Source organism: Carlito syrichta, unplaced genomic scaffold, assembly GCF_000164805.1.
Source record: "Carlito syrichta isolate Samal-C Ts95f unplaced genomic scaffold, Tarsius_syrichta-2.0.1 Scaffold312501, whole genome shotgun sequence".
NCBI lineage: Eukaryota > Metazoa > Chordata > Mammalia > Primates > Tarsiidae > Carlito > Carlito syrichta.
The window spans coordinates 881,484-903,287 of record NW_007256597.1 but is presented as its reverse complement, the minus strand read 5'-3'; the positions used below and the strand labels follow the sequence as shown (position 1 = coordinate 903,287).

At 36.3% G+C, this 21,804-nt stretch overlaps 1 protein-coding gene across 2 annotated transcripts in view; it reads left to right on the top strand.

Moving 5' to 3' along the window:
• Positions 1–20,985, top strand: part of ALDH1A1 (aldehyde dehydrogenase 1 family member A1) — a 147,937-nt gene extending 126,952 nt beyond the window's left edge. For both annotated transcript variants that reach the window (XM_021718512.1, XM_008069918.2), the window contains 6 exons: positions 1,868–1,970; positions 3,699–3,883; positions 9,187–9,351; positions 11,451–11,608; positions 15,513–15,587; positions 20,378–20,985. In XM_021718512.1, the coding sequence (XP_021574187.1) occupies positions 1,868–1,970; positions 3,699–3,883; positions 9,187–9,351; positions 11,451–11,608; positions 15,513–15,587; positions 20,378–20,450 (759 nt within the window). In that variant the 3' untranslated portion in view covers positions 20,451–20,985. The remainder of the gene's footprint in view (positions 1–1,867; positions 1,971–3,698; positions 3,884–9,186; positions 9,352–11,450; positions 11,609–15,512; positions 15,588–20,377) is intronic.
• Positions 20,986–21,804: the final 819 nt, after the last annotated feature.

Sequence of the window (21,804 nt, the reverse complement as noted above, 5' to 3'; positions counted from 1 at the left end):
ACTACATTTTTTAAAAAAGAAGAAAGGTGTAAAAAGAGTTTGGGAAACTCAAAGAGAAAAATAAAAGAATGTTATCTAGAAAAACAGAAAATGTTTAATCGCCTTAAATGGAAATTCAGTTTTTGAAAGTGACCATAAGACGTGTGTTGTAAAAGTAAAATGGGATACAAGAGAAATTTCAGACAGTGTAAATCTACTTTTAGTTTATTTGTATTAATTCACTTTTAGGGGTTTGATTTAAAACCATAAAATCTTTATTTATTTATTTAATTTTTTTGAGTTGGAGTCTCACTCTGTCACCTAGACTGGAGTGCAGTGGCTGCTCTCTGTCACTGCAGCCTCAACTTGCTGGGCTCCGGTGATCCCTCCGCCTCAGCCTTCCAAGTAGCTAGAACTACAGGTGCGCGCTACCACGCCTGGCTAATTTTTTGATTTACTGTAGAGATGAGGTCTTGCCAAGTTGTCCAGGCGGGTCTCGAACCCGCGGGCTCAGGCAATCCACTCACCTCAGCCTCCCAAAGAGCTGGGATTACAGGCTGAGCCACCGAGCCCAGCCATAAAAATTTTAAATAAGATGAAAACATTAGCAGATTAATTAATCTGTAATTCACAGTAGCAGTTCAGTAACCACACAAAATGAAAATACACTCAGCAAGCATCTGCTTATCTCTTATTCAGCTGGGAGAGAAACTTTATTAAAATATGACATGTGGAATAGGAAAAGAAACCTAGAGAATGAAAGAAGCAAAAATAAAGTGAATTGCCTTTTAAAAAAAGTGAAGATCATTTTAGTGGATTAAGGCGTCAAGAAAAATCATATAAAAAGAAATAATTATAAAACAGGTCAAAATTTTAGAGATAAAAAACAAAAACAATTATTAAAAACATCTTGATGGAAAGTGATCCACAAAGAAAAAAAATGGAGGAGGGGGAACAATGTCTTTCTCTGAACAGAGTAAACCAGTATTAAATAAGAAGCCAGAGCAGTAGGATGCCAGCTAACTGAATAATTGCAGCACAGAGCACAGATTTAATTTCTTTCTTCTAACTCCACTCTTCAGAGGTGTGTGTGTTGGGAGGGAGAGGTGAGAGAGAGACTGTCAATCAACAGTTAAATGAGCTTGCTGTGATATAGATACTCCTAAGGTTCTCATGCAGTAAGATACAATTTCCTCCTGGTCTGGGATATGCAGCGATAGTGTCACTGCTACCAAGGAGGTAAAAATCTGTAGAGAAATTTGTTCCTATACAAATAATAAAATCTGAGGTAGACTCTGAAAGAGTCTTCATGAGGTTCTTTTGGAGGCCAGGAGAAGAAGTCGTCATGTCTGCCTAGTGTCATCAGTGAAAGATTGAAGGAGGAGCTAAGATATGAACTGGACCCCAAAGAAGGGCAGAACTCAGACACAGTCCAGTTTGGAACAGACATAAAATGAAGAGAAGAGAAATGAGATTCGGGAAGTAATTAATATGCCCATTTAGCTGGACGGATTTATCTGGATGTCAGTAGAGGCATGAACAATAGAATAGCTAGCTAAGTTGTGGTTGAGTCATATGCCTGATCCTCAGAGAGATAGAGTTCTGATTAAAATAAAAAATAACCTCCTGTCTAGCCATGCACATCAAGATCAGCTGTCATGTTCTATATCTCTGCTCTGTTACTGCTGAGCATTTTTCTGTTTCCTCTTATGTCTATATTTTTTGATGAAGGAACCTTCTATATCTAAAGGTGCCAAATCTTGAAAAGTGTCATTTAATGTTTCTCTCAAATGAAATTTAACTATGGCACAAACATCATACAAATGCTAAATAAACCTGTCTTTATGAAAGCAGATTAAACCTCCTCCTTTGTAATGCTCCATTTCAGGTTGGCAAAATGATCAAAGAAGCTGCCGGGAAAAGCAATCTGAAGAGGGTGACCCTGGAGCTTGGGGGAAAGAGTCCTTGTATTGTGTTTGCTGATGCAGACTGTGAGTAGAAGTCACTTTGTTAACTTTTGGTGTCTTCTAATGCCAAAAGTGAACTTAAATTTTACAAAAGAGTTTGCTCCTAATGTCAAAGTGTAACAAATTAATCAGAGTCCAGAATTACTTTAGAAAACCTTTAAAACTGTGCTAAAGTTTTAAACACATAGATAAATTTAACAAAGATATAATTTCTTCCTGGTTTGAACTAGATTGCTATTTCCTCAGCTGAACCCTAAATTATGTAAATGTTTTGCATTGAGGGACCATGCTGTATTGTTTTTGAAATCTATACCTGTAATTGTTAACATTGCATTAAGCATAATGAGATGCCCCAGTCAAGTTGGACTGAGACCAGCTGGGGAAACATTAGTTTCACATTTGCCATCTCCCTTCATTCTGGGTCATACACTCATTAAATGAAATAGCCTGAAGAAAAATGTACCTACGATTTAAATAATTTCTATTTTTTCCCCCAGCAAGGGTAGTTACGTTGCATACATATAAGTGTATGTATATATATTTTTTGCGTGTATGAGAAAGCAGGATGTGAGAGGATAGAAAAGCTCTCACAGTGGGAGGGGGCCCAAGGAGGTGGCCCATATACTAAATCTATAATTATGACGTGATTACACAACATAATATTCTATGTTCATTCTGACTATATTACCAAGTAGAATCCCAAAATGACTTCCTAAATAGAAGCTAATTAGCACAAACAAATTGTCAAACATTCCTCTAGCTCTTTCTTTCACAGCTACATTATCTGTTTACGGCTATAAACACAAAATAATTAATGGAATTAGCTTATGTTACTGTTGTTATCATAGTTGAAATTGTATAGAACATGCTACTTTATTAAACCTTCTATAAACATGACAAGATTCTTAATTTTACCAAGTCTGTCGGTAAACAACTTCTGTTACAACTTAAGCAGGTTTGACTAGTTCACAAAGTTCACAACAAAAAAAACACCAAATTGCTGTAATGTTGAATTAAATCTTCAGCATGTAGAAAATTAAAGTGCTAAGAAATCTTTATTCTTGTTTAGGTTCAATTACTAAAGCAAACTACTTCTTCCTTATGAGGCACATTTTACCACCTAAAGTAAATGAATAAGAAGAATCTATAGGCATATATGAAATAATATGGTACATGTTAGATTTTAAAAATGTCTTTACTAAAATAAAGGCATTCATTAGATGAGTGTTTCTGAGTATTCATGATTTTGTTGCTGCTTTTTAGTTATTTTGTTTTTTGATTTTTTTGGTCACAAAAATCACTTGTCCTGTTGATCAGGGTATTTAAGAATCTTTTGAAATTATTTAATGAATTAGACATTTCAGGTTTTCTTTGTTATCTAACTAAAACCTGGGGTCTGAAAGAAATATTTATAGTCCTCTAACTAATTGCAAATGAAGATATTTATAAAAATCATCTACAATGCGGTTTGATCTTTTTATCAAGTTTACACTCTTGGTAATATCCATGTTAAAGTTGTAATAATAAACACTATTTTTCATATTCTACTACTTGCTATTGTCTCCATGCTAAATAAAGGCTCAGAAAGATTAATTTGTCACCTGGCTGGTAAGAGGTAAAATCTATTGTGTCCACATCTGACTATACAACTCATAATTTTTCTTTATCACTGTACTACCTCTGAGGAATGTATGTATAACTATATATTCTTTAGAAAATGTATCTTCTTTAATATGAATGTCTTTTTTACAGTGGACAATGCCATTGAATTTGCACACCAAGGGTTATTCTACCACCAGGGCCAATGTTGTATAGCTGCATCCAGGCTTTTTGTGGAAGAATCAATTTATGATGAGTTTGTTCGAAGGAGTGTTGAACGGGCTAAGAAGTACGTTCTTGGAAATCCTCTGACCCCAGGAGTAAATCAAGGCCCTCAGGTAAGTTTACAATGGAAAGGATACCATTTTGAGTGGCCAAGAATAAAACATTTTCTTTAGGCCTCGATCTTACTGAGTAAGATTACTTTCCATCTACCCATCTTCCTAGGTTACAATACCTTGCCAGTTTGATGATAAAAAACAATCTAATTCCCAATGGTAACAAAATCATCCCATTTTGTGTTGCTCAGTGTTCATGCCTAGAAATAGTTTAAGAACTTGCTAAGAATAAATATGTGAGGAAAAATTTTTACATGCTATCATTCTCTTGCTTTTCTCAATCTGCACACCTCTTGATTTCTATATACAGTTCTCTGTCCACTTTGGAGTTCTTATATCTTTCTATAATTTCTTCCTCATAATCAATTCTTCATCTCAACTGTCATCCCACAGATATAGACAGTACAACCCTAATTCCTCTACAGAGTCTTCAGTTACTCTGACCCTCTAATGGAAGCACAAATGTCCTAAAAGGTCCTGAGTTTGGGGGTTTGTTGCAAATTTCTCATTTTAGTTGTTAAAGCCTAGTTATATTCTCCTAGGGCATTCAGTTTTCTTCATAGACAGAGACATTATCAATAAGAGTGTCTTTCTCTTTTATCCAAAGTTCACCATTCCCTCTTGCTTGTATAGTTCTCTGTTCATTGTCTGTTATTCAAGCTCTAGGACCTTTGGTTCTGAATTCCACCTGCCCTTTGGGGTCTTACTCCAGAGCTGTGATTCTTAACTGGGAGCACTTTTACATCCCTCCCTCAGGGGACATTTGGCAATATCTGGAGATATTCTAAGTTGTCACAACTTTGGGGACGAGGGTTGGTTCTACAAGTGTCTAGTGATTAGAGGCCAAATATGCTGCTAAACACCTTACAACATATAGGAAAGCTTCACAAGAAAGAATTATGTGGCCCAAAATGCCAGTAGGACTGCTGCTGAGAAATCCTTCTCTAGAATCTAAGCATTAGGCTTAGAGGCTTTATGATTTCATACTAAAGATTATACATTGTTTTATGCTGTTGATTTGAAACCAAACACTATTCTTGACTTATTCAATAATACAAAAATAAATTCCATTAACTAAAATTTGATGAGCAATGCTATCAGCTAAGCCCTGAGATAAGTACCTGGCAATGCTGAAAGGAACAAGGAGGACATGATCCCTAGCCTCATGAAGTTTATAGTCTAAGTAAAGGGACTGGCTTGGCTTTTCCTGCTTATCACAAGGTTTCCAAGTAGGGAAATCTTAAGACTTAGACAATACCAAATAAAAAAACCTAAAAGCTCTAAAATAAGGTAACTGGCAAATGAAATTATAATTTGTGTTATCTTGATCCCATTGTACTTTGTCTTTGACTTTAATGACTACATAAAATTAGTTGCCAATTTTTCTCATATTTAGTAACTTATCAAATGGATACCAAGAGATCAATTCAATTTTGGCTTGGTCACCCATTCCAAAAAAAGGATAAAAAAAGAATGAAATTCTAAGTTTTCCATTGTGATTATCTCTCTCTCTAAGCATCTATCAATATATCTATCTAAAAGTAAAGAGCTTTTCTCATTTGATTGATAGAAAGATGCCAAATAGATAGATGATAGATAGATAGATAGATAGATAGATAGATAGATAGATAGATAGATAGATAGATATCTGAAGAGGAAGGGAAGAAGAGAGGAGAAAATATCTAAGATATTTAATGCTGTACATTGGTTGAGCAATACTTTCCTCCATTTCCTCTGGTTCACAATTCAACCAGAGGTTCAAAAATTTAGCAGGAATACTTCGTTATTTTTAAGACAAGGGAGTTAAAATAGACTTCTAAAAATTCTTATTTATAGGATTCTAAAGTAAATAATCCTGTGATCTAGTTAACATAAGACTTTAATTTCTATAAATAAATAGATTGTTATCACAGGTTGCACTGAGTGAGAAGGGTAAGTAGGTATGTTGAAACTTTCAGCAACAAAGTCTAAATAATCTCTGAGACTCCTTTACCCTTAAAAATATTCATCTGTTTTTATGAGAAAGAGTTTATGGAAAAGGAACACTTATTCACTAAACTTTAGACCATTGCCTCATCCACTGGTAGTTAAATGAACTGAGGTTTTTTAAATACAGTTATAGAATCTTCCAATTCAAAGCAGTTATAAAAAAAATGAGCTTTTGAGTTTGGCTATTTTCTCATCTATAAAGTGGGAACATTAATATGAGCCTTGAGGAATCATTATGCAGAGAAATAAGGTAATCTGTATAATGCATCCATCAGAGTGCTTGGTGCACTGTGTATGTTCATGTATCTATTAAATAAATAAAATTATGGCCGGGCTCGGTGGCTCAGCCTGTAATCCTGCGCCTTTGGGAGGCTGAGGTGAGTGGATTGCCTGAGCCCGCATGTTCAAGACCCGCCTGGGCAGTGAGACCTCATCTCTACAATAAATCCAAAAATCAGCGGGGCGTGGTAGCGCATGCCTGTAATTCCAGCTACTTGGAAGGCTGAGGCGAAAGGATCACTGGAGCCCAGCAGGTCGAGGCTGCGGTGGCCGGGAGCAGCCACTTTACTCCAGTCTGGGCGACAGAGTGAGACTCCAACTCAAAAAATTAAAAATAAATAAATAAATAAATAAAAATTACATACTTCTATTATATGTATGATGACAATCATACAGAATAATGACTTACATATCTACTTCCATTGCTCTTGTTGATCTTTGGTTTACAAGTACTTTGTGGACATGTCAGTGTTTTGATTTTTTTTTCCAATTTGTCTTCTTCAACCCACCAAGCCTAAGGAACCAAAGATTGTACAAGCACATTAAGATGTCTAATTTGAGACTATTACAATATCATGACCTATTACATTTCATAGACTAGCCCATGAACCAATGGCCCATCAACATAGTAAAGAGCTCCAGTTACATTCTAGCATTACTGATCAGTGTCTGTGGTACAGAAAGAAGGCAGGATCATATATTATCAATCTGACACCTTCTGAAGAAGGTTTGTATTCATGGTGAATTAAAGTTGGCCAGACCAAATTGAATGTGTCCCTAAGTATGGCTGAAATTTTCAGTCGCTAATCCCAAGCTCTAGCACAGTGCTCTTCAGTCTTTCTCATTTTAATTGTTCAAGGATGCAGTGGGTCTTGGGTGGTGCCTGAGAAGCACATTTTGCTACCAGATAATGCCAGAGCTGCTGACCATAGGATATATTGTCAGTTGCAAGGCACTGAAATAGGAAGTCCTATAGTTTCAGAAGTTATTGACCATCTAGTTTTCCAACCAACAAATCCTTTCAGCCTCTTTCTCCAATGCAGGGATTGGATTGTTACCAGGTATCCATTCTGATCACAGACAAGGAAACATTATGACTTGGGAAATACATCTTGAAATAAAAACCAAAAAATCATAATGTTGAGGACATAGTCAGATCAGTATCTTGAAACAGGACAGAGAAGATTTACATGGAGGTACATGAATCCTTGACTATTTATTGAGAAACTAGGGTATCTTATCCATGTCAAATCTATCCAATATCACCCCTTAATCTGCTTGTATTCAATATGTAGTAATTTAAATATTTCTTCTTCTTAAGTCAATGCTGCAACTTCCTTAGTCTGCGGGAAACAAAGGAATTTTTTTTTTTTTTGAGTTAGAGTCTCACTCTGTCACCCAGACTGGAGTGCAATGGCCGCTCCCGGCCACCACAGCCTTACCTGCTGGGCTCTGGCGATCCTTCCACCTCAGCCTTCCAAGTAGCCGGAATTACAGGCATGCGCTACCATGCCCGGCTGATTTTTTGATTTATTGTAGAGATGAGGTCTCACTGCCCAGGCGGGTCTCAAACCCGTGGGCTCAGGCAATCCACTCACCTCAGCCTCCCAAAGGTGCGGGATTACAGGCTGAGCCACCGAGCCTGGCTACAAAGGAATTTTTTAAAAAATCATATTACATATTGTGTGCTAAAGACCAATGGGTAGCAACCAAATATTGTGAAAAATTTTAGAAAATAGTTTTTGGGTTGAAATAGTACTTAAACTAGTTAAATATGAGAGCTGTGTTTTATGTAGTTAAAAATAACTTTATGGAAGCGTTTCTAGGCCTTGGAAGATGAGGATGATATGTAGAGTCAGAGAAGAAGATAAAGGGCAACACTTTCTAAGTAGTGAGAAGTTAAACTGGCGAGAGCTCCCGCCTTCCATCTTTGCTCCTGTATCTCCTGTTTTGCCTTTAATCCTTAATCCCTGCCACCCTGAGAAATGTGGTCTTCACCAGTAATTTGGAATCCAAGAGTCATCCAGTCTACTTAGCCTCCTAAAGTAGGAATTGAGACAGTAGGTAGATCCCCAATCCAGTGCATGGAGGAGAGTTGTGTGCTTCTGAAGCAAGATGGTGATTAGGACAGGTCAGAAACTGGAACTAAATCTACTGACCACTCCAACAGAAAGACAAGTATTAACCTGGATGATGCCCAAACTACAGTCAGAATGGGATACCAAGGACCTGGGTCAGGCCAGAGGGAATGGTTTGGGAACGGGGAAACCCATACAGAAGCACAGGAGTCTTCTAAGAAAAGTCTAAAAAGCATCTGCTTTCCAATTGTCAAATCCAGATTAGACCCACTATCAAAGTTCTCTTTTTCTACTTTCTCTCCTTTTATTTCAGTAAGGACTAGAATTTCAAGGAAAATATGTTAGATTATTAGTAGGCATTTTCTCCAGAGTGAATAAATGGCAGTTGTGTAAAAGGTTTATATGTGTTTGCAGTGCTGGATGCTTTTCTTACATAACTCTTAAACAAATACCAAAGATAAATACCTATCTTCAAGGTTTCTTTTCTAAACAGTCACAAGAAGAAAATCTGTCCAATTGGCCAGGTGTGGTGGCTCATGCCTATAACCTCAACACTTTGGGAAGTCGAGGCAGGAAGATTGCTTGAGTTCAAGACTAGCCTAGGCAATATAGCAAGTAAAAAAATTAGCCAGGTATGGTGGCTCATGCCTGTAGTCACAGCTATTTGGGAGGCTGAGGTGGAAGGATCGCCTGAGCCCAGGAGGTTGAAGCTATAGTGAGCCATGATCGTTGATCATGCTACTGTACTACAGCTTGGGTAACGGAGTAAGACTCCAATTCAAAAACAAACAAACAAAAAACTACCTTAAAAAATGAATTTGAACTCTGATAACTGTTTTAATTCAATATTGTAATAGTAAGGTTCTAGCATTTTGAAACCCTCATTAACAGTCCTAGCAACGTGTTATCTTTACAATTGGCTATTTTTTTCTTTTTCATGTGACATTTTTGGAATAGATTGACAAGGAACAGCATGATAAAATACTTGAACTCATTGAGAGTGGGAAGAAAGAAGGAGCCAAACTGGAATGTGGTGGAGGCCCATGGGGGAATAAAGGCTACTTTATTCAGCCCACGGTGTTCTCTAATGTTAGAGATGAGATGCGCATCGCCAAAGAGGAGGTAAATGGTTTCATTCTGTTCTGTTCCATTGGCTGCCACTTTGTGTATACAAAGTAACCCTTTAAAATTCTCAACTTTTTGAACATCTTTCTCTGTAAATGTTACTGTTTAGTTCTGTTATTGATAAAGCTTTGAGTTATTTGTCATCAAGACTAAAAATAGTACAAATCCACTGGGTCAGACCAAAAATGTCCAACCAACCCCAAATCAAGATGCTTAATAATTTTTAGGGGCTTCCCGCACAGTTTTAAAGTAATGAAAAAGAATCTTGTCGTTTGCGACAACATGGATGGACCTGGAGGACGTTATGCCAAGTGAGATATGCCAGGCACAGAAAGATAAATGTCACATGATTTCACTTACGTGTAGAATCTAAACAAGTTTAACTCGTAGAAACAGGATTGCAATGGTGGTTACCAGATGCTTGGAGGGTGGAAGGTGAGGGTTGGGGGATGTTGGTCAAAGGATTTAAAATTTCAATTAGAAAGGAGGAATACATTCAAGGGTTGTATTGTAATTATGGTGACTATAGTTAATAAAAGCGTATTATGTACTTGAAAATAGTTGAGAATAGATTTTGTGTTCTTACCACAAAACAGTAAGTATTTATGTTTTACCTGCTGGTTCTTATTTGCCCTGTGGCCTTTTCCCATAAAACAGTCATCCATGTATTTGAAAATAGCATTCACCCCCTGTATCACTCCCTACCCTTCATGGCCCTGTGCTCTTGGCCCTATATCTTTCAGTTCTTAGATTTCCTAACTTTGTATATTTTGTGTGGGTGGGTATATGTGTGTGCCACCACGTATATAACTACAATATAAAAAATGAGGAAGAAAGATTAGAGCTATTGTTCTTGCATATTTTTATGAATACCAAATAGAAAGGACCGGGGGGGAAAGAAACTTCAGTCAAGGAAACATTTCTTGTTTCCTATAATATACATAGGAGACCAGCTGACTTGCTCCTTCAAAGTCGAAGCCCGGAGCCATGTTCTGTGTTCAATTAAAATTCTGTAAAATATGAACACAGTTATGGCAGTAGCTGCTATATATCTGGTTTCTAGCTTACAATATCATGATTAGATTTACAGCCCTAGGATTTACCATAAGCCTCTACTGAATGGTAGCCCCCACCCTTCTAACACTGGAATTAGCGGGGAACTCTAGAAGACCATTTATCGTTTCTGGTTACTGCCTCCTCTCATTCTTGTTGCCCTGAAAACACTCAGAGGAGTCCTCTCTTTAATTTAATTTTTAAAAAATATTTTGTTGAAATATAATACAGGAGCTGAATTCTTAAGAGAAAATTCTGTTGTTTTTCTCCTAACCAGGATTGAGATACAGGATGAATTGAGATTGGTCTGCACTAACTAGAGGGTCTAGAGAAAGTGAAAGAGTGGTCTAGGCTAACATAAGCAAATTGTGATTTTATGTTCCTGTCCTGAAACTATAGCCATCTCCAATGAACTCATACTTTGGTTCTTACAAGGTGGTTCTGAGTTTAAGCTCTTACAGTGATGAATCATTCAGTTTAGTATATGTACATTGTATAAGATTTGGCTACAGAGTAGAATCTGATCAAAAATTCATGTTGTTTTACCTAACATGGCTAATTATGAAAAGGTCTTAGTACAGTAGAATAGTTAATATTTCACACAATGGCATACTGGTATTTACAACATAATTGTTATTATCAATCCAGTAGATCTAGCAGGCTTTGCTTTCTGACACTTGCTGTTATATGTAGTAACTTGGAAGATGAGGAAAACTAGAGAGAGAATTTAAAATGTTCCAAAACGAAAAATAGATTCTGAAGTTAATGAATTGATGCCTAATCATATTTTTGGAAGCTTAATTCCAACATTTAGAAGATTAACATCGCTTAATTATTTGTATTCCATTTTGCACGTGACCATTACCTCTTCTCACCTATCATTTCTGAGCTGTCTGTTTGAATTCTTATACATAGGTTTAAGCTAAGAAGTAAAATCTTAATCAATTTAGGATAGTTTATGGGGGAAACCTCTACAGTATCACTTAAAATATTTACTTTTAACCTATTATTTTGATTTATTTTAATCACTTCTTATGGTTTAGATATTTGGACCAGTGCAGCAAATCATGAAGTTTAAATCTTTGGATGATGTGATCAAGAGAGCAAACAATACTCTCTATGGCTTATCAGCAGGAATCTTTACCAAAGACCTTGACAAAGCCATAACGGTCTCCTCTGCCCTGCAAGCGGGGACAGTGTGGTAAGTCAAACCTAAGTCATATAGTATTTTCATTAGCAAGTTACCTTGAACCTTTTCAGACTTGGATTTTTCATTTGGAATGATGTGACCTGCAGTTGCTTCCTTGGAAAATGAAAAACTACTGTATTGGAAGAAATTTAGAAGGGTAATTTCTTTAACTCTATCCAGCCTCCTGAAATTGCTTACCCAAAATATTGTATTGCTGTTTGGCTAATACAATATAAGCATTGCTAAATAATTTCTAGGTCCTTGTCACTATGCTATATATGAAAGATATAGAAAAAAGTTCTGGTTAATCAAGTTTAATTAAATAATAAGAATATTTGGTAATCTTATACATGCAAACATTTAATTCTTTATTTTTTTTTTTTTTATTTTTTGAGTTAGAGTCTTACTTTGTCACCCAGACTGGAGTGCAGTGGCTGCTCCTGGCCACCGCAGCCTCGACCTGCTGGGCTCCGGCGATCCTTTCGCCTCAGCCTTCCGAGTCGCTGGGATTACAGGCGCGCGCTTCTTATATCCACTTCTTACTCTGGGGTCATTAGAAATGACTGAAGTTATTCGTTTAAAAGAACATACTGAATTTTGAAGAGCATATTTCTCTTATTTTTTGACCTAGTTTGTCTCTTACTTTTATACTTTAACTTAGAGGCTATAAATGCTAAATCTGTGCTGCTCAAACAATTACATTCCACGTCCAGCCCCTAGTCTCTAAACTGTTTTCTTGATCATTTTTATCCCATCAAACCTCACTTTGTTCCCTCAGTCCTGGCAACAGCCCAAGATTGTGTTACTTCCCAATGCTAAGTCACACCTACTCCAGTTTAAAAAAAAAAAAAAGACAATGAAAAATATTTATCTTTGAGATAATCTTTACCTTTCTTGATCTCTCTAGAATCTTTTTTTCTAGCCAAAGGGAGAGTCATTATTTAGTTAATATTTACTCTATGCTAGGCACTGCACTGTATTATTTACATTCATTATCTCATTTTACCACACAGCAATTGTTTCATTGTTATCTCACATTTATTGATGAAAAAAACCAAAGGTTGCCAAGGGGTTTTTTTCTTTCTTTCTTTCTTTCTTTTTTTTTTTTTTTTTTGCCTTCATCATTTCTTCCAGGATGTTGAGGTTAAATAATTTATCACGATCACACAGTAATACAGAGCTGAGATCAGACCTATTTCAAATTCTAAAGCAGTGGGTCTTAACACTGACTGATTATTAGAATTATCTAGTGGGGGGGCCTCAAAAATATATAAACTGATTTGAGGCAAGGGAGGGTAGACAGCAACATGCCAATTATGTCGATGCTGTAGTTTGAATGTCCACTCCAAAACTTATGTTGAAATTTAACTGCCATTGTAACAGTGTTAAGAAGTGGGACCTAATGGGAGGTGTTTAGGTCATGGGGTTGAATTAATGGCAGTATCATGGGAGCAAGTTTGTTATCACAAGAGAGGGTTGTTATAAAAGCCCGTCTGGTCCCTTGTGCTTTGCTCTCTAGCACTCACTCTTTTGTTCTCTAACCTTTCCGTCATGGACTGATGCAGCATGAAGCCCCTTCCCAGATACCAGCACCATGTTCTTGGACTTCCCAGTCTCCAGAACCATAGGCCACATAAACTTCTATTATTTATAAATTACCCAGTATATGATATTTTGTTATAACAACAGAAACAGACTATAATGAAAAGTCTCTGTAATCAATCAATCTCTGTAATTGAGTCTGGGCATAGATCTTTCACGTAAAGAGTATTTTTTTAAAGCTCCCATGTAATTCTAATGTGCAGCCAGCATTAAAGACCACTGCTTAAAAGTCTGGTTCTTTCTGAAGTGGGATGTTTACAGTCAGAACTTCTTAAATAAAATTGATCAAGTTCTTCCTAAATAATCAGTATGACTAGTAATTAATGGGAATCTTCCTATGATAAAGAAAATATGATAAAATTCAACATTATTATGGCATGTGTGTATATTTACTAAAGACTTAGTATGTACCAAGTACTATAACAAGTACATTCTACACCTCATTTTACATTCATCTTAAAATTAATTAAATGTTATTACCTCTACCTAAATTAAATGTTATTACCTCTACTTTACACGTGAAAAATACACATGAGGATAGATAATATTTTTAACTCACAGTTTTCTGAGTGAAAACTTCTCAATTCTCCATTAATGTATACTAATATAGTCTTATTTTCAGTTTAGTGTCAAAAGAGCAAACTTTTTTCCTACACTTTTAAACAAAGACAAGTTTTTATTTGGATTAACAGAATGTTGCATGCCTGCTTGATAAAGAAGCTCGTTATGATATGATTCTACTGAGTGTCTTGAGAATCCCCAGAGAGGAATTTCTATACAATAAAAGCAGAGGAAACCATCATATTCCTATATAGCTCAGAGCACAATCATGTTCTAGTACTGTCCAAGACCCAATGGCTGCTTGGTGTTTTCAGGAAAACTGTTGAATTCCAGAGTTGCTGGGATTTTATTCATAATTTTAAAGTGGGTATCTGATTTCACAACTTAAAGAGCAATTAAAGCTGAGATAAGTTGCCTTTTTTTTTAAAGTGTAAATTTATTGAAGGAACTATTTTCCAGGATAAAAGACATGGATAAGAACTCTGTGGTAGTAAGAATGTGGAATTTTGGGAATTGAAATAGTGCTTTAAATGAGAAGACATCTGAATGTTATCTTAGGATCAAAATAATAGCCAACCTCTTCCAAGTATAATACAATTTATCTGGAAGCCACACTGTTGTCCACCAATTATAATAGCACAAAGGGAGGAAAAAGTATTTTTTTTTTTTTTTTTTGAGTTGGAGTCTCACTCTGTTGCCCAGACTGGAGTGCAGTGGCCAGGAGCGGACCTGCTGGACTCCGGTGATCCTTCCACCTCAGCCTTCCAAGTAGCTGGAACTACAGGCGCGTACTACCATGCTGGGCTAATTTTTCTGATTTATTGTAGAGATGAGGTCTCACCAAGTTGCCCAAGCGGGTCTCGAACCCACGGGCTCAGGCAATTCACTCACCTCAGCCTTCCAAGGCACGGGATTACAGGCTGAGCCACCGAGCCCGGCTGGAAAAACTGTTTTTTTAAATTGTTTTCTCCTTTAAAAAATACTTTTTTCCTCTTGTTTGTAATGAGAATCTTGCAGGTTATTAGATTTTGCTGTTAACTTTGGCCACCAGGAAATTTAAAACTAAACAAATTGGTTATGGTCTGCATAACTGCATTCTAAATTCCCTCCCTCCCCGTTTTGATCTTCTATTGTAATTTTCTCTTGAATATAATTAGTCAAGTTTTTGTAGTTATATTTGTTAATATAATCATCTTTAAACCATTTATGAAATATGACAGAATAAACAAATTAATAATTAAATTCAACTTCTGCCAAAGCCTCTGTTTAAGTAATTTATTGAACCAATTAATGGGAAAAAAATGAAGTCAGTAACATGATACAGATTGCAGTTGCAAAAAAAAATTGTTTCTGGTCTATTAAGTATACAAACAGATTCAGGAGAATTACAGTTTATTGTATAACAGGCAGTAGGAAACCTTCACCCAATAAATCCCAGTCTCCAGCAAGTCATATCCTTCCTCCTATGCATAAGGACTATTTTGTTTAATTCAAACTATTACTTCTCAGGGACATGATGTACTGCCAAAATGACTGTCACATACATAGTTACACCATTCTATTTGTTTCTAGGTAATATGTATCCCTGAATTTCTGCATTCCAACTTATAGTGCTACTTTTTTTTTATCTCAATGAGTATACTATATTGAAATTAACAGAATTCTTAAGGAGCTTTCCAAATTTCTAAAATTGCCAAATTAACTTCCTAGGTTAAGGACTGTCTATAATGCACTTCTTTTTCTTTATTTTCAGGGTAAATTGCTATAGCGTAGTATCTGCCCAGTGCCCCTTTGGTGGATTCAAGATGTCTGGGAATGGCCGAGAACTGTAAGAATCACTTTCTATTAAGATAAATATTTTATCTTGCTGAAAATGGTTTTCACTTCCAGGGAATTAACTCCTAATTTTCTCCTTAAATACACCTTAAATACTCTGTTCTTTCTGGAGATTCATAACACCAAATATCTTTGAAATGTTGGATGTGTCCCATAAATGCAGAAGGGTGATGGTAGATGGGAAATATAATTTATTAAGTTCCTACTATAAATAAGGGACTATATTAAACCCTTTACATTGATGATTGAAATATTGCTTACTTTTAGAACTGTTTGCTATCATATATGAATATAAGCCATTTGGGAAATATTTCCAGAAAGGAGGTGGAAACTATAAATTGATGATTCTAAGAAAGGTGCAAATATAAATACACTCTAGTTATTTGAGTTTGCCTCTTAATTAAATAAATTGGGTGTTTTTTTCTTAAAGAAATTTAGAATAAGATAAATGATTCTCTTTTGTTAAAATACTATGATATAAACTGTAAAATTTTGAATTAACTGAATGAGTTATTTTTAGTACTAAAATTTAAACCTAAAAGAAAATTTGACTAAGAAAAACATGTTTTATAGTAGAACTAGATCGAGAATATGTATATACAAATGCACTTATGAGTTTCAGTTTCTTTTGAAACCAGGATATACAGGCTTTTTTTTTTTTTTTTTTTTGTGAGTTGGAGTCTCACTCTGTCGCCCAGACTGGAGTGCAGTGGCCGCTCCCGGCCACCGCAGCCTCGACCTGCTAGGCTCTGGCGATCCTTCCGCCTCAGCCTTCCGAGTAGCCGGAATTACAGGCATGCGCTACCACGCCCGGCTGATTTTTTGATTTATTGTAGAGATGAGGTCTCGCTGCCCAGGCGGGTCTCGAACCCGCGGGCTCAGGCAATCCACTCACCTCAGCCTCCCAAAGGCGCAGAATTACAGGCTGAGCCACCGAGCCCAGCCTACAGACTTTTTTTAAATGTGCACATACATATGTCAACACAGAAAGTAGTGGTAATATATTTGGTTAATTTTGTTCAAGCAATTTTAACAATTTTATCTATTTAAAATTTTTTGCATTTATCAATAAATTTTAAAATGTATTAAGAAAAAGAAATCATATACAAACTTTATAGAAGCAATAGTAAAGCTGCTCATTTGGTAAAAGGCAAGTAAAAATGAGTCTCTGTTTCTAAAGGTCATTAATGCACTAGCTAGGCATGTATTTTGTCATTTGCCTTAACCAATAAGCAAATTTACACTGAAATGAATACCTTTGGGGAGCCACTGAAATGGAGGAATGATAAAATGATCTGTCTACTGTCTCAATATATATTCATTAAGGTCCTAGGAACCCCAGGGACATGACCCTATGTTCCATCCTCTATATACTTGGTGGCAAGAAGAATATGTAAAAAGATATGCAAAATAAACTACACACACTATGAAATAAGCAGTAATAGCCTGGGACTCCATACCTCAAGGAGGTAAAGAAACAGTTAATGTGCAGAGCAAAGGACAGAAAATCTGGACACCACCAGAGTATGACAATTAGAATCTCATAAAGTAGAAACTCAACAAATGGTCCCTGCTTTCTTTAGTTTCTTTTTATAATATCTATTACTGAAGAATCCCTTGCTAAAATTAATCACTTTGTACAAAAAGCTGTAACAAGGTTAGATTACTCTGAAGGGCGGTGAATTCATTGCTGGCCCAGGTATCTATAACACATTTCCCTGGGAACGTTGAAGATAAAATAATCAAAATGGATAACCTAATTAAAGTAGACCAAACATGCCAATTTTGTCAAATATAATTCAGTCAGACTTTAAAACATACAGAAACCAAATAGGAAAACAGAAATCAACCATCAGTAATTTCCTAAAAATCTGAAACAGGGGTATAGATAATTTCCTTTCAAATACAAAGGAAAAAATTATGCTGTGTTGTTTTTACCTCAAAAATTTCAGCTTATGTGATCATTCCACTGTACTCCAGCCTGGGTGACAGTAAGACTCTGACTCTAAATAAATAAATAATGCACCAAGGTGAGTTTCTTTCTTACCTCACCCTGGTCCCAGGTCTGCCATACTCAAGAGTTAAGCCATGACTTTTTCCGATTCTCTCACCCCAGACACCTCCTTTTCACATAGACCTAAAGGCAGCCATGAAACACAGCCCCAGCTACTTACATGCAAACAATTCTGCACATGACTTCCATGTAAGATGTTGCTTTGGTTGTTGGTTTCTGATATGAAGCCAATGAGTGAAGAAGTTGGTTACCTCCCATCCTCTCACTGTGGCTTGCCTATGACCAGTAGGCATCCAAAAGAAAAAGAAAAAAAAAATCCAGATCAGAATTGTCTGCCTGAAACCAAATAAGTCATTTGCTACAAGATGTTTCAAGAGAATTACTCAAGTGATAACCTCAAATGATCCCCGAGAGTTAAATTGCAGTTTTTTCTCAAATGTAGAAAGACTGGATTGATCACTTTAGCATAAAGTCCTCAAAGACCCCAAAATGGTACTGTGCAGCTCCCAGAGTATTTGAAGATATTTTTATATTTATCAATAAGTTTGAAAATATATAAAGAAAAAAGAGAAATCATATACAACCCTTATAGAATCAAACATTGATACAGAGTGTGCAAACCTTAATTTTGCACTCTGATCCTCATGTTGGCACTGGAATCAGTTAAATGACAGCCATGCCTCCCTTTGTGTAATTCCACTCATTTTCACTTATGTTAACATAGGTCCCTTGAGACTTGGTTAGTATGCCATTTTAAGCTTAATTGGCTCTCGGCACCTCACAAGATTTTTTTTTTCCCCATAATACAACCTCCTCTATCCCCTACTATTTGCTCATATAAGCAAGAAAGTATTATAAACTACTAAGGATTTATAGAGAGAACTCAAATGAATTTTTTCTTTCTTTTTTGTTTTTGTTTTTTTGCTTGACGCCATGTCAGTTCAACATATATTTTCTCTGTGCCAGTCTCAGTTCTGGGTACCAAGGGAAAACCAGATGTAACTTGTTAATAGTACCTTTCTTTCTTAGAGTGTGAACCTTGAATGAGAAGCAAGGTATCACCTGTACGCTTGCTAAAATGCAGTCTCGGGCTTGACTCCAAACCTACTAAAGCAGAATCAGTATCTGAATAAGGTTCCAAGGTGATTTGTACATTGAAGATTTTAGAAGTGCAGAACTAGTAACTCACAGACTTAGTAAGCTAAAGAGAAATGCAAACAGCTGTTTCTGTGTTATGTCATAGAAACTGTTTAGGCATAGGAATCCTAAGAAACAGGATGTGTTCCAGCCTGATTATGATAATAATCATGCTTATTACTCTCTTGAATTTCAAGTGCCTATGTGACCCAAAATACAATAGAAAGTCTATTGGTAAAAATCATGGTTGTTTTATTTAATTCTTGAGATAAAATACTTATTAAAATATTATCTTTTAATGGGTTTCAGACAACTGAGGCTAAACCCTTTAATTACTTTGAAGAACATGCTCACTGAAGCTTTTAAAAGGTATTTTCAGAAGCTTAATTGCCCAAGAAAATAATCAGTGTAAGAGTATTAGGTTACTCAGGAGAAAATGATGTCTTCTGCATACCTGTCTACCTCATAAGAAGGGAGGGACAGAAAAGGATCAAGATCTTATTCTTCTGTAAGCCTACATGTGCATGAGTGTTATGATTTTAAGAGTACTGTTATATACATGTAAGTTGATCCTCACATCAAAGCAGTACAGAGAATAACTGAGCCCAATCCTTCAAGTTACCTCTTCAACAAAGAACAAATCACAGTCAGTTTCTAAAACTGATAATCGGTCTCCATAAGCCTGATAACAAGATATCAGGGCCAAACTGATTGATTTGGTTTAAGTCCTGGTCATTTGGGTTGAACCTAAGAATTATATGAGCAAATGGTAGGAGGCTGTATAAAGGGGGGGAAAAACGTATAAATGGGAAAAAAACAACTACAAAAAGTCCAAGATCCTGAATATAGGCCAGTCTGTTGTTCTTCTCTTAAAAAGAAAACAATTTTTTTAGAAATAATTTTAACAATAAAGGTCAGGTTTTTGTTTTGCCAATAATCAAAAGATACTGTTAAAACCATAGTTGCAAAATCTTTTGTTTCAAACCGTATTGTCATACCTTAGAATGAAAATAGAAGTATGGTCATTTTTCACATTCTGTGACAGTTGTACATGGTAAATACAAACTCTCAACAGTTTACAATCTCTGTACTACTTTCGAGTGAATATATATTACTACTTCTCCTCTATTTATTTAAATCTAAACATGATATAACAAAATTCTTCTTGGGCTGAATTGTTTTTTAAGTAGAATAATGTCAAAAATGAACAAATTTTGTGAAAATCAACTGAGAACACGTGATTATTTAAAATGAAAGAAAGTCAGGTACAGTGGTTCACACCTGTAATCCCAGCACTTTGGGAACCCAAGGTGGGTTGAAGCCAGGAACCGGAGACCAGTCTAGGCAACTAGCAAGAGCCTGTTTCTCTAAAAAAAAAAAAAAAAAAAAAAAAAGAAAGAAAGAAAAAGAAAAAAAATGCTTTAAATTTTCCCTACAAGGAGACTTATGTAAGACTGGACATCTAATGTTTGAGTGGCTACTATAAGAAAGCCTCTGTACACACAAATTGTGCTCCCTTCTCTCTAGCCAGAAAAGCAAGAACAAACTTGTACCAGTCATGCATGGGCTATGTAGTACATTTTCAGTGCTGTGCTAAATAGTGTCTGTGGGTATTTTTTCCCTCTTTCTAGGGGAGAATATGGTCTCCATGAATACACAGAGGTCAAGACAGTCACAATGAAAATCTCTCAGAAGAACTCATAAAGAAACTATAAAAGTGGAAAGAAGCTCTTCAATGGCTAAGCATCTCCTACAGTCACTAATATAGTGGATTTTAAATACAAAGTTGTTCTTTTTCTTGATTTTTTTAAACATAAGCTAATCATACTAGTATTAATACCACCCATAGAAAATGTGACATGTAGCTTATTCTGAAAGAATCATTTGCCTTCTAATATGTGACCCCAAATCCTATCCTAAATAAAAAGGATGGATTTGGATGCAAGATCTATCTAATGTTGTCATAGTCATGTGATTTTCTTTGTAGCTACTTGTCCAGGATAATCATTTTGTAGAAGAGGACCAGTTGTCATTTAGCTTTTTTCTTTAATGGCTTCTTGAAGTATATAACATACATGTTAACTGCAGAGTAAGGTGCTCTGTTCCCAGTCGTTATGAAGTCCTTGGAGTGTTTTGAAATATTTCCTAAAATGTCATGTCTGCTTGTCAAATGAAGTAATGTCTGCAATACTTAGCTGTAAACTGAATATAAAGCTTAATAAAAACAACCTTGCATGATTCCTTGGAAGTTTGAGCTTTCTTAAGTAGAAGTTTTGTTGATGCTGATTTCCTCTCCTTGTCACTCAAAAACAGTGTTAACTTGAGCAAAAAGATACAACAGGGCATGGTAGTTCATGCCTGTAATCCCAACACTTTAAGAGGCCTAGGTAGGAGGATTGCTTGAGATCAGGAGTTCAAGACCAGCCTGGGCAAAATACCAAGACATGGTCTCTACAAAAAAAACCAAGCCGGGCTCGGTGGCTCAGCCTTTAATCCCGCGCTTTGGGAGGCTGAGGTGAGTGGATTGCCTGAGCCCGCAGGTTCGAGACCCGCCTGGGCAACTTGGCGAGACCTCATCTCTACAATAAAATCAAAAAATCAGCTGGGCATGGTAGCATGTGCCTGTAATTTCAGCTACTTGGAAGACTGAGGTGGAAGGATCGCCGGAACCCAGCAGGTCGAGGCTGCAGTGGCCGGGAGCGATCACTGCACTCCAGTCTGGGCGACAGAGTGAGACTCCAACTAAAAAAATGAAAAATAAAAAACCAAATTAGCCAGACATGGTGGTCCATACCAGTAGTCCCAGCTACCCGGGAGGCTAAGGCAGGAGGATCACTTGAGCTCAGGAGTTCGAGGTTGTTGTGAGCCATGATCTCACCATTGCACTCCAACCTAAGCAACAGGAGGAGATTCCATCTTTTAAAAAGAAGATACATTTGAAAATAAACCTAACCTACCCATTCTCTAATAGGTAAAGAAACATGTTTTATTTTGCAGAGGAATTCTTAAAATCAACAGCGCACATTTGAGATAGATGGCATCAGTCCTTCAGTAAACA